The sequence below is a fragment of the Sphaeroforma arctica genome, assembly GCF_001186125.1.
Source record: "Sphaeroforma arctica JP610 unplaced genomic scaffold supercont1.100, whole genome shotgun sequence".
Classification (NCBI taxonomy): Eukaryota; class Ichthyosporea; order Ichthyophonida; genus Sphaeroforma; species Sphaeroforma arctica.
In genome coordinates this window covers 121,784-135,167 of record NW_014040458.1, presented here as the reverse complement: position 1 = coordinate 135,167, position 13,384 = coordinate 121,784, and the positions used below count along the sequence as shown (strand labels likewise).

At 41.7% G+C, this 13,384-nt stretch overlaps 2 protein-coding genes across 2 annotated transcripts; both read right to left on the bottom strand.

The window, feature by feature from the left end:
• Positions 1-806: 806 nt before the first annotated feature.
• Positions 807-8,285, bottom strand: SARC_02278 (glycogen [starch] synthase, muscle). Its single transcript, XM_014303983.1, has 9 exons — positions 7,857-8,285; positions 6,348-6,570; positions 5,577-5,777; positions 4,434-4,665; positions 3,726-3,933; positions 2,960-3,178; positions 2,023-2,373; positions 1,377-1,563; positions 807-1,046 (listed from the first exon to the last, which is right to left on the bottom strand). Exons 1-9 carry the CDS (start codon positions 8,085-8,087, stop codon positions 934-936), a joined length of 1,965 nt encoding a protein of 654 aa, XP_014159458.1. The 5' UTR covers positions 8,088-8,285; the 3' UTR covers positions 807-933.
• A 2,842-nt stretch (positions 8,286-11,127) lies between these two features.
• On the bottom strand, positions 11,128-12,751 carry SARC_02277 (hypothetical protein). Its single transcript, XM_014303982.1, has one exon. It carries the CDS (start codon positions 11,812-11,814, stop codon positions 11,407-11,409), a length of 408 nt encoding a protein of 135 aa, XP_014159457.1. The 5' UTR covers positions 11,815-12,751; the 3' UTR covers positions 11,128-11,406.
• Between the last annotated feature and the right edge of the window lie 633 nt (positions 12,752-13,384).

Genomic DNA, 13,384 nt, shown 5'->3' with positions numbered 1-13,384 from the left:
AGGCACACATACACACACACACATATATATATATATATACATCTACTGAATCAGCGTAGAGTACAGGGCACTTTTGCAACACACCAAAGGCAAAGAATATACTCTTGCCTACAAAATAGATAGAACATATTATTAAGACTAATATCGAGGGGCGTCGAGCCCCAAAGATGGCTCCTATCCTCCTTTCTCGTTCCCCTGTGTGCTAGCTCGAATTTCGTACAGACCAATTGTTACTTATGTAGTATCATCAGACTGTCTACCAAACAATTGTACGAATATATTGCATACCAAGAGTATAACAGCCATAAAGCAATGTAGAAGGTTTGCCTGAATGATCGATGTGTGTAGGGTGGCCCACAGATATCTAAAGCGTTACACTTGCGCGACATAAATATGTAAGTAGCAGTTCTCATAGGCAAGTGGGATCTAGGGTACGTGCAGCAGTGAAGCGAGCAAATACAGTAGTACCCAGTCCGTGCGGATCGTTTCCGTTATTAAAAAAACCCGGGTTGACACAGCAACTCTCCCCCCTCCCCCGCAGGTGTGGAACTGTGGATAAGGCTGTCTTTCATCTTCAGTTCGAGCATGTAACCAGCCCTTAACGAGCCTCGTGCCCATAATTCGAGCACCTATTGATTAATCAGGGGTAAGAGCTATGGCTATATACGCTAGCTATACTCTATAGTGAACCCATCACTTTAAAACTTGGAGTCATATATACGTAAGTGACATGCCTAGAGAAATCGTATCTACCTGCCCCGTCTCTATCAGTTCAGTCTGCCCGCGGCGACTGTCATCTCGGAACCCCGTGTTGTACTACGGCAAACTTTTTTATTGGTACATCCTAATCCAAAGGATTTCTTAAATACTTGATACGACTAATTACGGCTGGGACAGAGAAATGTAGTGTCGCTGAGGTTGGGTTACAGGGTTTCAACCCATCGATCCTCTTCTCATCATCTTCGCCATCATATCGCGCAACTCTTCGAGTGTGATTTTGTCGTTGCCGTCTTTGTCCTTGAGCTCTTCTGGCAGCTTTCCGGAAGCTACAGGGAGAGAGAAAGGGAAATGAGAGAACAATTTAAAATACATAGCTATACACATGCGTACATATACATATCCATGCACATACAGACACAGACACAGCACTTATACATAACTATACACATGCGAAGATATATATATATATATATATATATATGTATCCATGCACATACAGACACAGCACTTGTACATAACACATACGAAATATACATAATTATACACATGCGAAGATATACATATTCATGCACATACAGACACAGACACAGCACTTGTACATGGCTGTACACATGCGAAGGTATACATATCCATGCACATACAGACACAGTACTCACTATCTCCGAAGTTTCTGTTCTCAATGGTGGGTGGTCCTTCCAGGGGATAGTTGTACTTGTGGTGTAGCGCTAGTTGTCGTGCATAGCGGTAGTAGTCACCCAGACTCTTCCAGTCCAGCAGATCCGACAACCGCTCGACACGGTTACGCAGGACTATGCGCTCGCGCCGATCCATTATGCAGAAGTCCTGTTGAGTGTGAATATGGTGTAGATAAATACGGAATATATGTGTAAGTGAGATGATTGCAAGGAAGAATGTATATGTATGTGTTATCTGCATTTGAGGTGAGTTGGTTATCACAAAATTTGTCTGCAATATGATTACAATAAAGTAACGTATATGTATTATGTATTTGAGATGATTGTACGAAATGATATATATATATATATATTTGAGGTGAGTTGCTTACAAGAAAATATCGGATGTAAGTTTGCGCTGTGAGACCAGGCGGCGATGCTGTCACAAGCACAGGATACGACTGAGGAGTGTATGGAGCAACGGACATCTACAAAAAAAGGCATGACCCCAACCATATGCACCATAACACTCCAATGGAAATAAACCCAAACCTTAAACCTTGCACCGTACATTCACCTAATAACCCTAAATAAAAGATTTTTTTAAACCCTAAACACTGCACCGTACCTTCATGTAGTCCTTAAGCTGGTTGACACTCTCGTCCGCACTCTTGAACCGTCGATCGACCACAAATGTACCGTGGTGGTTGAAGTTCGGTACGTGGTGCTCGATGAAGCCTCCGAACCCAGCCAAGTTACTGGTGATAGACGGTACACCCATTACCGTGCACTCGGCCGGGGTGTAGCCCCAGGGCTCATAATACGACGGGAACACACCCAGATGACAGCCACGCACAAAGCCGTCGTAGTCTAAGGGCAGGATGGGGGAGGTCGAGGATAGGAACTGCGGGTGGAAGATCATCTTGACGCGGTCGTGCTTGTTGTTGAATAGCTTGACCCTGCGGAGGTTCTCGAGTACCTGGTAATGGGAGGTATCGAGGTTGGGGTTGGGGTTGAGGATGAGATTAGATGTGTCAAGGGATTGAGAGGCATTGGGTTCTGAGACTTCAGTTGGTCGTGTAATAAGCATTTCCTGATACCAGTATGAGCTCTCAATGGTATCGGGGTAGAGGAGTGTATTGGAGCGATTTCATATAAAATTATACAATACCTCCTGAAAACATAAACTGCATATTCCGTCTCAAGGGTGGAAAGGTAATTTAGCAGAAATTGTTATCACACAAACCGTCGCGAATGACAGATTGTACGGTAGTTCTCTACACCTGACGAGTACAATACTCATCAAGGTAAACAACATACACAAGTTTGCTGTACCTAAAATTTCTCCTACGTTAAGGATTCGTATATTATATGGATGTATACAGGGATTGGCAGAGACAGACAATATGAGGTGAACTCTTATCGATTTTTTTTTAGTAAAGTGGATATATAAATTACAGCGCATGCATTCATCCCATCGTTGGACGCTGGAAGGAATGTCTGCAATACTCCCACGACAACCATATATATATATATATATGCCCAGCAACCACAAAGTCACACACCTCATCGTTCTTATCGTCGACTAGATCGTGTGTCACCACTGGGGGCAGGTTCTTTCGTCGTGAACTATAAATAGCCTTCTTGAGCTCCATAATGTCCCTCTTATCTAAGTGGATGTCGTTATCGTCGGGGATGCGGCCCTCGTCTGCGACCTTCAACAGCTTGACTCCGATACTACCTTTAACCTTCTCTACCGCCGCCTCAACTTGCTTCGCAATTGCCTGGGTGCAGAGAACGGTGTGTATACGGAGAAGTGAACGGATGTTATATATGGGAGCAATACGTTTTAGATTACACACTGAGCTCAATTCAGATTCAACACGGGATAAGTGAGCATCGATCAACGTCAGTCAGGTTATGCCCGTGACAAGATAGGCGTCGCGGCTGGTGTGCGCAGAAGGAAAATCGGAGGTTAGAGGTACAGCTATGGCTATATTAATGAAGGTTAGGCTATATCAGTGATACGACGGCCTGAGGTACGACACCGCAAGATACAATGTGAGGACTGTTAGCATACTTCCATCAAACTTGGCCACCAGTACAATCATAATAATCAATTCGCATTTGGGACTCAAAACGCATGCACAACATGAGAAGTAGCGTGAAGTGCGCCATCCGGCTTGTCACTGCCAATCATATGCAGCTCTGAGAGAGTAGTGACAGTATACAGATATACACATACTCGTACATACCTTAATATTCGAGAGTCACACACGCACACACGCATACATACACGAATATATATATATAGATAGATGCATAACTCACCTGACCCTCCAAGGCATCTACATTGAAGGAAGTGACCTTGCCTGACATGACAATGAAGGCGACAACCGTCTTGTCACTGCCCATTTCCTGTAGCTCGTAGTTGAGACGTGCGAGCGCCTCGATGAACACATCGCACCCTTTGTTACGGAACTCGTATCGGCCAGCAAGGAAGAAGAACAGTGTCTTGTCCATGTCAAAGTCCAGCATGCTGTGAGGAGTGGGCGCAGGTTAGGATAGGTATTAATTAGGGGTTAAGAGTGGGGCGTCAGGCTATTTGGGGGGAAGGGGGAGTGACATGGTGATAGTAGTACGTCTGTGGACAAACCCTTATTAGAGTGAGGTGTATCATGCTCTATCGACTAGACGCCACGACTTTGCTAAGATGTAAGTTATTTGGAAGCGACAAACAGTATATGGTATGGCCATAGAGCTATCGTACCCACACATACACAAAACAAGCGTATGTACACAAGCAGCCAGTTTGTGAATACATATAGCAAACTGCACATATATACAAAACAGGCGTGAGAAGTCCACATGCTTTACACAGTTATATGCGTGGCATACACTTTCATGGTCATACAAAGTATAAAACATGATACACATACAACCCCACATACACACATCTATACATACACTCCCATAGTCATCCAAAGAATAGCACATGAACACACAAATACAACCCTACACACACACATCCACACATACCCATGGAAATGTCCGCGTACAAACTGTTGAATCACAGCCTTGGACTGCTGGTGCAAGTTCTGGAACTCGTGCAGAGCCGCAAACTTCTTTACATTGAGTCCGTTGGGTGTGAGTACATCGGGCTTACGCTTGAGCAGATGGGTGGCTTCATCCCCAGTAATGTCACTCACTGTGGTGAACACGTGCGCACAGTGTGTGGCGGCACGCTCAATGCAGTAACGGTGGTAGATACCTGGAATGGGTGCATCGGGATCGCGGATATTCAGTAGAGGGACAGAGAATCGGAACGATGATATATATATATACAAAGAAAATGAAATATACATATACATACACACACACATATATATATATGCATGATTCAGCATGTACAGTAATACTATTGGCGATGGTGAACACACGTGGATATGGATATGGTGTGTGACGGCACGCTTGCAGCAGTACCAGTGATAGTCACCTATGTGTTCGTATAAAGGGTAGGACTTATAAGTATACTGTAGTGCACGAGACAACAAATCATACATATATATATGTCCACATACACATGCACATCACACACACACCACACACACATGTAGATAAACAAATAAGTACAGGAATACAACCTGCGTGCATTAACGCGAGTGCCCCATGGGCAGCCTCTTGCTAGATGCAGTGACGGTGGTGGATGCTATTGCATGCGTGACGATAATCATACTGTATGGTATGCTTTATGACGTTTAACGGTGCTTGAGATATGGGTATATATATAGAGAAGTATATATCACGATAACAAACAACTATATACACCTATATACACAATATATCAAAATAGAAAAACAACTATATACACTATATATATATCAATGTATTGAGACATCAATATATGCCAGTATGTGTTGTAGGATACCGATGCATGTGCCTGGGATCATATGAGCCCCCCATAAGCACAGCTGATGATGGTGAACAAGTGTGTACGCGTGCGATGGTGGCTGCCCAAATATTGTAGCAATGATGTAGATATGTATAAATACACATATACATATGTGGTACATGTCTCAAGAGCACTCTCTCTCTACATACATGTACAACTATTCATTCTCACTTATCTGTTGCTGTATAGTACACCTAAACACACAAACCTGCATCTCAACGCACACACACCTCTCTTCCCCGCCTCAGCATCACAGTCGAATGTACTGAGGTTGTTGTACATGTCCACATTTCCGGCGCAGAGGTATCGGCCGAGCAAGGTGGCGTGAGTTGTGAATAGGGTCGCAACATTCACGTTGTTTGTGCGTGCTAGAATCAGCCCTACGCCTACCAACCACTCGTGGAAGTGCGCGATAGCCTGGAACTCGCCGTCTGTGAAAGCCGAAGCAGAAGTACGTAAACGTGAATACGTCGGCGGAGTGCTATGGTCTGTGACTGACCAAAGTACAGGGATACACAAATGAATACAAAAACGTTGCGAATGGAGAAGTACGTAAATGTGAATGCGTAGGAGCGATCATATTATACGACAAAGATAATTTTGAACACAATCGCAAAAACGTTGCGAATGGAGAAGTACGTTAATGTGAATGCGTAGGTGTGATTATGTGGTATATGACTAAAATACCTAGAAACCTGACCGTAAAGTTGTAAAACGTATAGAGCGCAAGCCCAACTGCTGAATAATATCAAGTACAGAGTCAGAGGATGATCCGAGGAGGACATTTCAATAAATATAGCACAACCCACGTCAAACACCGCTGCAAGCATCCTCAATACACTCGGAATTGTACTTCTCTAGAAAGCTTCAATCTACATAGCACAGCCCATATCAACAACCGATGCAAGATATATACATATACATATATATATAATTCAATTCAATCTACATTACCCATCCCATATCAAGTACCGCTGCAAACACACTTAGTACAGACGTACCTTTGGCGCCATTCTCAGATACATGTTGCAGGAATTGCACGGTCAAATTTCCGAAGAGTGTAGCATCGTTGGTCTCAAGATCATTGTCGGGCAACTCAATCTTGCACTTTTCGAATAAATCGTACTTCCAATCGTTCAGTTTGTAGCCGGCGGTTGCCAGATCAAACAAGATACATTGGGGGTATCCGTCGACCAGCCATCGCCCGGTGACCACGTTTATGCCCTACAAAACGAAGTTTATCGATGTGTGAGAAAACCCCGTTTGTGCTCTACACAGAGTGGGAGAGTTCATCAATGCGTAAAGAAGGTCTATTTATAGACATAGGTATGGACAATACACACATACCTCACCCTACAGATTCTATTATGTGTGAGAGTTGATTCACTACCTATAGACTGTAACCCGATTATTGCACTCAAGGGTGTATAAGTCAATCGCTTGTACTATCGATCGTTTGGCCTGTGACCAGACGCCAGACGACATAAAGCATGCACTGACGCTTTTTAGTAAAGACCAATCCGTGAGAAACATACTTAATTCATTGGTACGTTTAGTGAAGTTCTGGACATGTTCCACACAGCTGTTATATATTTAAATAACCAAAACAATCAACTTTTAAGTGTACATGCTCATAACAATGTTGCATACAGGGCATCCAGAAAAGTTGACGTATGCGCACATTTTGAGTTCCCAGTTGCTACTGACTCAATGGCAGCAGAAACTATAAAAAAGAAATCAGACGATGCACAGCTATCTAGGGCCCCTTTCGCTAAGAAAAATACATATGTACTGACCCTAGTACGACAACGTATACTACTTATATACTTATACACTGTATGTGTGCATGTATGCATGTATGATATATATATATATATGTATGTATAAACATCTATGTATAAAAATATATACATACATACATGCATGTATACATAAATACATATACATTCATACATACATATATGTATAGAATTCATACACGCCTACTTAATAATATGCATGCGTTTCTGTGCGCACGCGTATGTGTACGTGTTTGATATACTGATTTTGAAAAAATAAATAACGACAGCAATTAATATCTGCAACCAGAGCTATATATTAATCATACAAAGCAAATATGATTGCAGCACAGAAATTGATACATTCGAAAGGTATTAAAAAGTAGCACCCTATTTTATTAGTAAGTAGAACCTTCGTATACACCGATTTGCAAAACATACACGACACAATTCGATCTATGACTGATAGTATAATCATAAAGTACACTGGGCAGAAAACATACACTCAATACACGCAAACGGATCAGTCACAGATACTACATCATAGTGTATCAACAAAACTGCTTTCACAATGCACACACACATACAGTATATAACATATATATATGTACACACACACACACACACACACACACACACACACACACACACACATATATATATATATATATATATATACATATATACGTACGGCAAAAATATGCATATACCTGTCTGCATGTTAGAACATACCTGTGATCGGATAGACTCTACGGCCGCCATAACATTCGCATTCTTGAGATCATGTTGGTCAACTTCAGTCTCAATCTGAGTGTGATTCACCAGTCCAATACAAAAGTAGCGATCTCCTAGCTCCTTCACAGACACACCAGCTTTGGTCGCAATGACTGTGTATATACCACCAACTTTGTTGGCGACTTCCCAGGCGATCTCGAAGACGGGTACATTGTGTTCGTACGGCATGGTGTTTAGTTTAAAGTGGTACGATTATAATTTTAATTATAAACTGTACTGGCGCGCTTCTGTGGAGTGGGTGATATGCGGTCTATTGTATATATATATGCAAAGAACTCTTTCTACCTCACAAGCCTGGCCGAACGATCAGTATCAGAACAAAATAAGAAACACTGCAATCTCTTATACAAAATTACAAATATCAAACTATACAGGAGAGTGGTAATTACCCTTGATCAAATATTTCACTATTTATGCTAAGTAACCCGCGGCCACTACCGGCTACCCAGTAGTACGGTACTCTCTCACGCTACAACTGTAGAAAGTTCGTCCTCCGGGCACAGGCCACTGGGTCGGGATTCATACATACATACATATGTGGAAAAGCCGAAATGGAATAAATTGCATATTGGGTTTTTACCCAATAAAAACACCTGAACACGCCCTATTGCTATATTTGGTCATATCGCTCAAGGGTTTTGGATTTCCAAAAATAACCAGTTGTGTGTGGAGTAATAATTACATATGTTTTTGATCCGAGAAATGGGGTTTGTTTTTAGTTTTGTTTTTAAATAAATAAATATTTATATCTAAAACCCTTTTGTAATTGTAACAAAATGAGTCAAAATCTCGGAATAAAAATCTCGGAATCTTGTGGGCCTGGGTTTCGACTTTTGACCACAGGGCCCAGCCGCCCAGGGGTTTACATATTTGGGAGAAAATGCCTTGGATAGGGACATCAACGAGGCCATAGTAGAATATTAGTATTCACACGGCCTCTTTTTAAAAGTGTGTGAACTGCGAGACACAACTTCCCAAGTTCCCGCCCCTGTTACAAGTCTTCGACTCTTCCTACACACAAGAGAGAGAAAGAAATGGAGCGAGAGAGAGAAAGAGAGAGAGGGTAAACGTAAATACTGCGTTTCAGAAAACGAGGGACTGGCTTCCAGAGGCCGAAGGTCTGAGCATTCATACACTGATACAGTACCTCCAATTGATGAGAATCAACTATCAAGTACCAACTAAATAAATACGGAAATATGAATAGAAATAACAAGAAACTGTCATGAAGTATCAGTACACAGTACAAGGCTATGTATTGCAACATATTATAAAGAGAGAGTCACGTACACAAATGCAATATGTTCATTGCTTTGCACTACAAAAGGGTCAAAAATATATATTTCCTCTGGCTTCTCAGTACAAAATGTTTATCAGTATTTAGAAAACATAGACAGTGAGTCAGTGACGCCCTGTCAGCCTGTCCCACGAGCCTCACTGTAATATTTAGTTTGATGAATTTGCTCAAATCATAGTATTGTCTAATTAAAAGGGCTATGCTCAAATAACATCCGAATGCGATCGAACATTGCAATAGTTCACGGTTCTGACATGTGCAATTGTGCATTCAAACTTAAACACCATCAAATTGAACACCTTTAAATTTATCGGGCCTGCACATGCACATTTTGGTCTTCACCACACATCTGATGAAGTCAATATATTATAAAGCTGGTAGAATTCCAGACGGATCAATTCTCATATCGTCTTCCGCTGGCCCGTGCACTGTTGAATAGATCAATGGCATCTGTATATCTCCTAAGTCAACCCCCTAGATTTCAACGTCTCCCAATATTCAGTCAAATAATTTCTATTAAAGTGTCTTCACTGAGTGCCCTATCGAATCGACTAAAACCAACTAAGCCTAGAGGTTTTAACAGCACATTATCAGATATGTAATATATTGTGCGGTTGCTGTATGTTTAATGTTCATAAACAACATGAAACTCTTGTCCTATGCACTATGAACGCTAACTCGCTATAAATACATACATATTCCCAGTTCCATCATCACGCCTCACGGCGTGTCTGAGGACTGAGCCTCCGTGGGCAACGCAGTTGCCCTTCACTATGCTGCATACAAACCAAAAACAAAGCAACTTGCAGTCTGCAGAAGTAGCGTTGATGCGCTCAACTTAACCATTCAGATATAGATAAATATATAGTGACAGATTTAGTAATATATATTTTTATATTCAATCAATCATACATATGTAGCACTCGATGATCCGGGTTTTCTATTTTATTAAAAAGCGAAGTATGAACTGCAGACTGCACACAAGAGGTCACTGCAACTCTGCAAGGCGCAAGCCGCCGCAAACCCAAGAGAAGGACACTATGGTATAGAACGAAAGGAAATCAATCCAGCACAAAAGTCAAAAGACTCGAAACTGAAGCTCATATGTATATAGCTACTTTGGACCAAGGTGCCTACTACAATACATACAAAAAAAATACAAAAATAATCGAGAGTCACGCATCACTCACGACTCCCCGAGTCACGAGTCACTACTCACGGAGTCACGAGTCACACGAAATTGTGTATACAAAAACTGGACATATTGGGGGTTTTTAAAAACAAATATATAACATAACAGAACAATTTAATGCCCAATCAATGGGCCCAATCCCCGCCCCCCAAAATAGCAATAAAAATACAAAAGGAATTCGATAAAATGTAAAATATCAATGACGAATCAAAACTCTAAAAATAGAACGGAACTTCAGCTCGATGTAAATTGTAAAAAATTGTGTAAACAAACAAAAATTATCATCATTTGTGTCTCTGTTTGATCCATATAGCCCTCTAAATTATACAATTGATCATGTAATGTACTATCATTTCTCTTCTCTCTTCTTGTAATTTAATATGCTACAACTGGCCCGAGACCTAAAAGCAGTGACATATACATTATTTTTAACTAAAAAATCGCCTACCAACCGGGCCCAAATCAAAATCTTGGGGCACCAGGTTTTTATTTAAATGCGGAAATAGTCTAATCCTTGTTTTATCACTCCAGACGGATTGAGCTGGTAGTTCTAAGCAATTCTTGTTTTTCAAGCTAAGTCATAGCACCAATATCTCACCTCTTAATAGTACTGTGAAGTTGGGGCCTGAAGAACACGTAAAACACGACTAATGCACTTGTAGTGGCACTAATCGAGTGTTCATAGGCTCTGGATATAATTTATAACTTATATTTAGTGTGCATAATGAGTCTTAGAGTGATACATGTCATATATATGGAGGTTATGTAAGAATGACGCATTGAATGGTCATTAGATGCAATTAGTGCATTAAGCACATTTAGCGTGTCTCTCCCGTAATTCCTGCAAATAAGGTGTCAAACGAGCAAATAAAGAGTACAAATAATCCAAGATACTATTAGTGTAAGTATATAAAGTGAATGACAACCCTATAATGCATATCAGCAGTAGATCCGGGTGTGCATGTTTATAACATGGACCTAAGATTCTTCTGCTTCAGTTAGGTTTTACAGTAAGTGAGCTTGGATTTTAGGCGTGCATCCTCTGTGAAGTCTTCGGGCAGGCTTCCATCCTCTTTGGCGTACCTTTCTTTCATCAAAGGTATAGCCTCCTGCCATCTGATATCCGTGTTGTCTACCAATATACTTTCCATATCAGTTTGATACCGTTTAGGGAAAGCTATAGTCTTCTTGCGCGCCTTCTTGCCTGCAGCGGGAACGTACTCCTCACCTCTCGCAGCAGCGGCTGCCATCGCTAGAGCCTCCTTCTCCGCTTGCGCTATCTCTGTCTTCCGCTTAGCATCCGCTGCTTTCTTCGCGCTTGTTGACGTAGATATCAGCGTCCGTATATCCATTTCGTTAGGTAGAGAGTATCGTCCAGGATACATTAATTTTAGTTGTGAAAGCATTGAACCAGGCGAATCTTTCCTAGTTAGTGCTTTAACTAGTACAGCCCGTACAACCCTCTTTTGTATAAAGTTTTTGGGGGCTCTATTATATACATCTACAAGACAGTTCAATACTCGCCCACCAGGGAGTTTATTAACGTCTTCAGATGGATTGCTTGCAGCACCGAGAGAGCTTGCGATGTCACGCAACAAAGCATCTGCATCTGCTGGATATACTATGTTGCTACACGGGTAGCAGCCTTGAGCACAATTTGAGACATGCAACTCCAGCCATTTGGGCGTGTTCTTTGGATTTCAGTGATGTTGGTACGTAATTCTGTACTAGGCAAGGCCTTTCTACTGTTACGACTCCATCCAAATGTCAGTGAGATATCTACTATTGTATTTAGACTTTCGTTACTATTCGTGCTGATTGTGACAAAGTTTTGACTTTCAGAGTGTGTGTATGTCTTACTTGGCGCATTCTTAGCACGTGATGGAGTATCAAGCGCACGTATACTCTCCGCAATATCTAAACGTGCTCTCTTAGCTGATGTGCGTCCTGATGAAGTACGCTGCACCTCGCCTACTACCTTGGTGAATCCCTTCTGACGACCACGTTTCCTTGCGCCATTCGTACCGTTGCAAGCACACTTACACTACTTGCACGCGCTATTACACACTGAACAACGTCCTCGTTTACAATTGCATGTGCATTCGTCGCACACATCCTGGAGTATGCAACCACAGGCCGTCATATCGCCACTAACCTCCGAATAAAGTCAATTCAATGCATGCATCAATCGATGGTCATTACATCATTCCGCAACGTGACCACCTGTTATCGTTGTTCTATGCTATCAAGGGCTTATGTGACCCTACCATACACCTTATGAGCGATATATAACACACTTGGATGCTTCTTTGACCTTGCTAGCATGTCACAATCGTGTTTTTCACCCGCCACAAATCCGACCTACCCTCTGGAACGGGCATGCTAATAACTCGTGAAGTATTGGTGCTATGAACATGGTGTAAAAACAACATTTGATCAGAAGTGTGTGATTAATCCGTCTCGAGTGATAAATTATGCTTTGGCCTATTTCCGCATTTAAACAAAACTGCCCTGCCCAAAAATTCTGACCCCGGTTAGTAGGCGATTTTTTAGTTAAAAGAAAGGCGTCTGTATTGTTCGACGTTTATGTTAGTATATACTTGCAAATACACACACGTAGACACATGATGGCGCAACCTGCAGAGAAAAGAGGCGCTCAGACCGAGCTGACTGAGAGCCAGGAGAAAATAGTGAAAAGCCTGAGCAGTAAGTATCGGGTGACAGTATGCATAGGATGTCGAGTAGAAGTGCGTTCTAGTCAACATTTTATGTAAGAAGAAAGGTTTTTCATCTATCATATTTCTGCTTGGCTTAGTATATGAGATTGGATGCTACCTGGGTAGATATGTTTATATGACTAGCTGTTGCTTTTATGGCTGTAAGTCACTGTTCTGTGTCGGGCGTTAATTTGTGCAGATGCAGCTTCATGTCATTATTTGACACCTATATACTGCTACATCGCTTTACGGGTATATA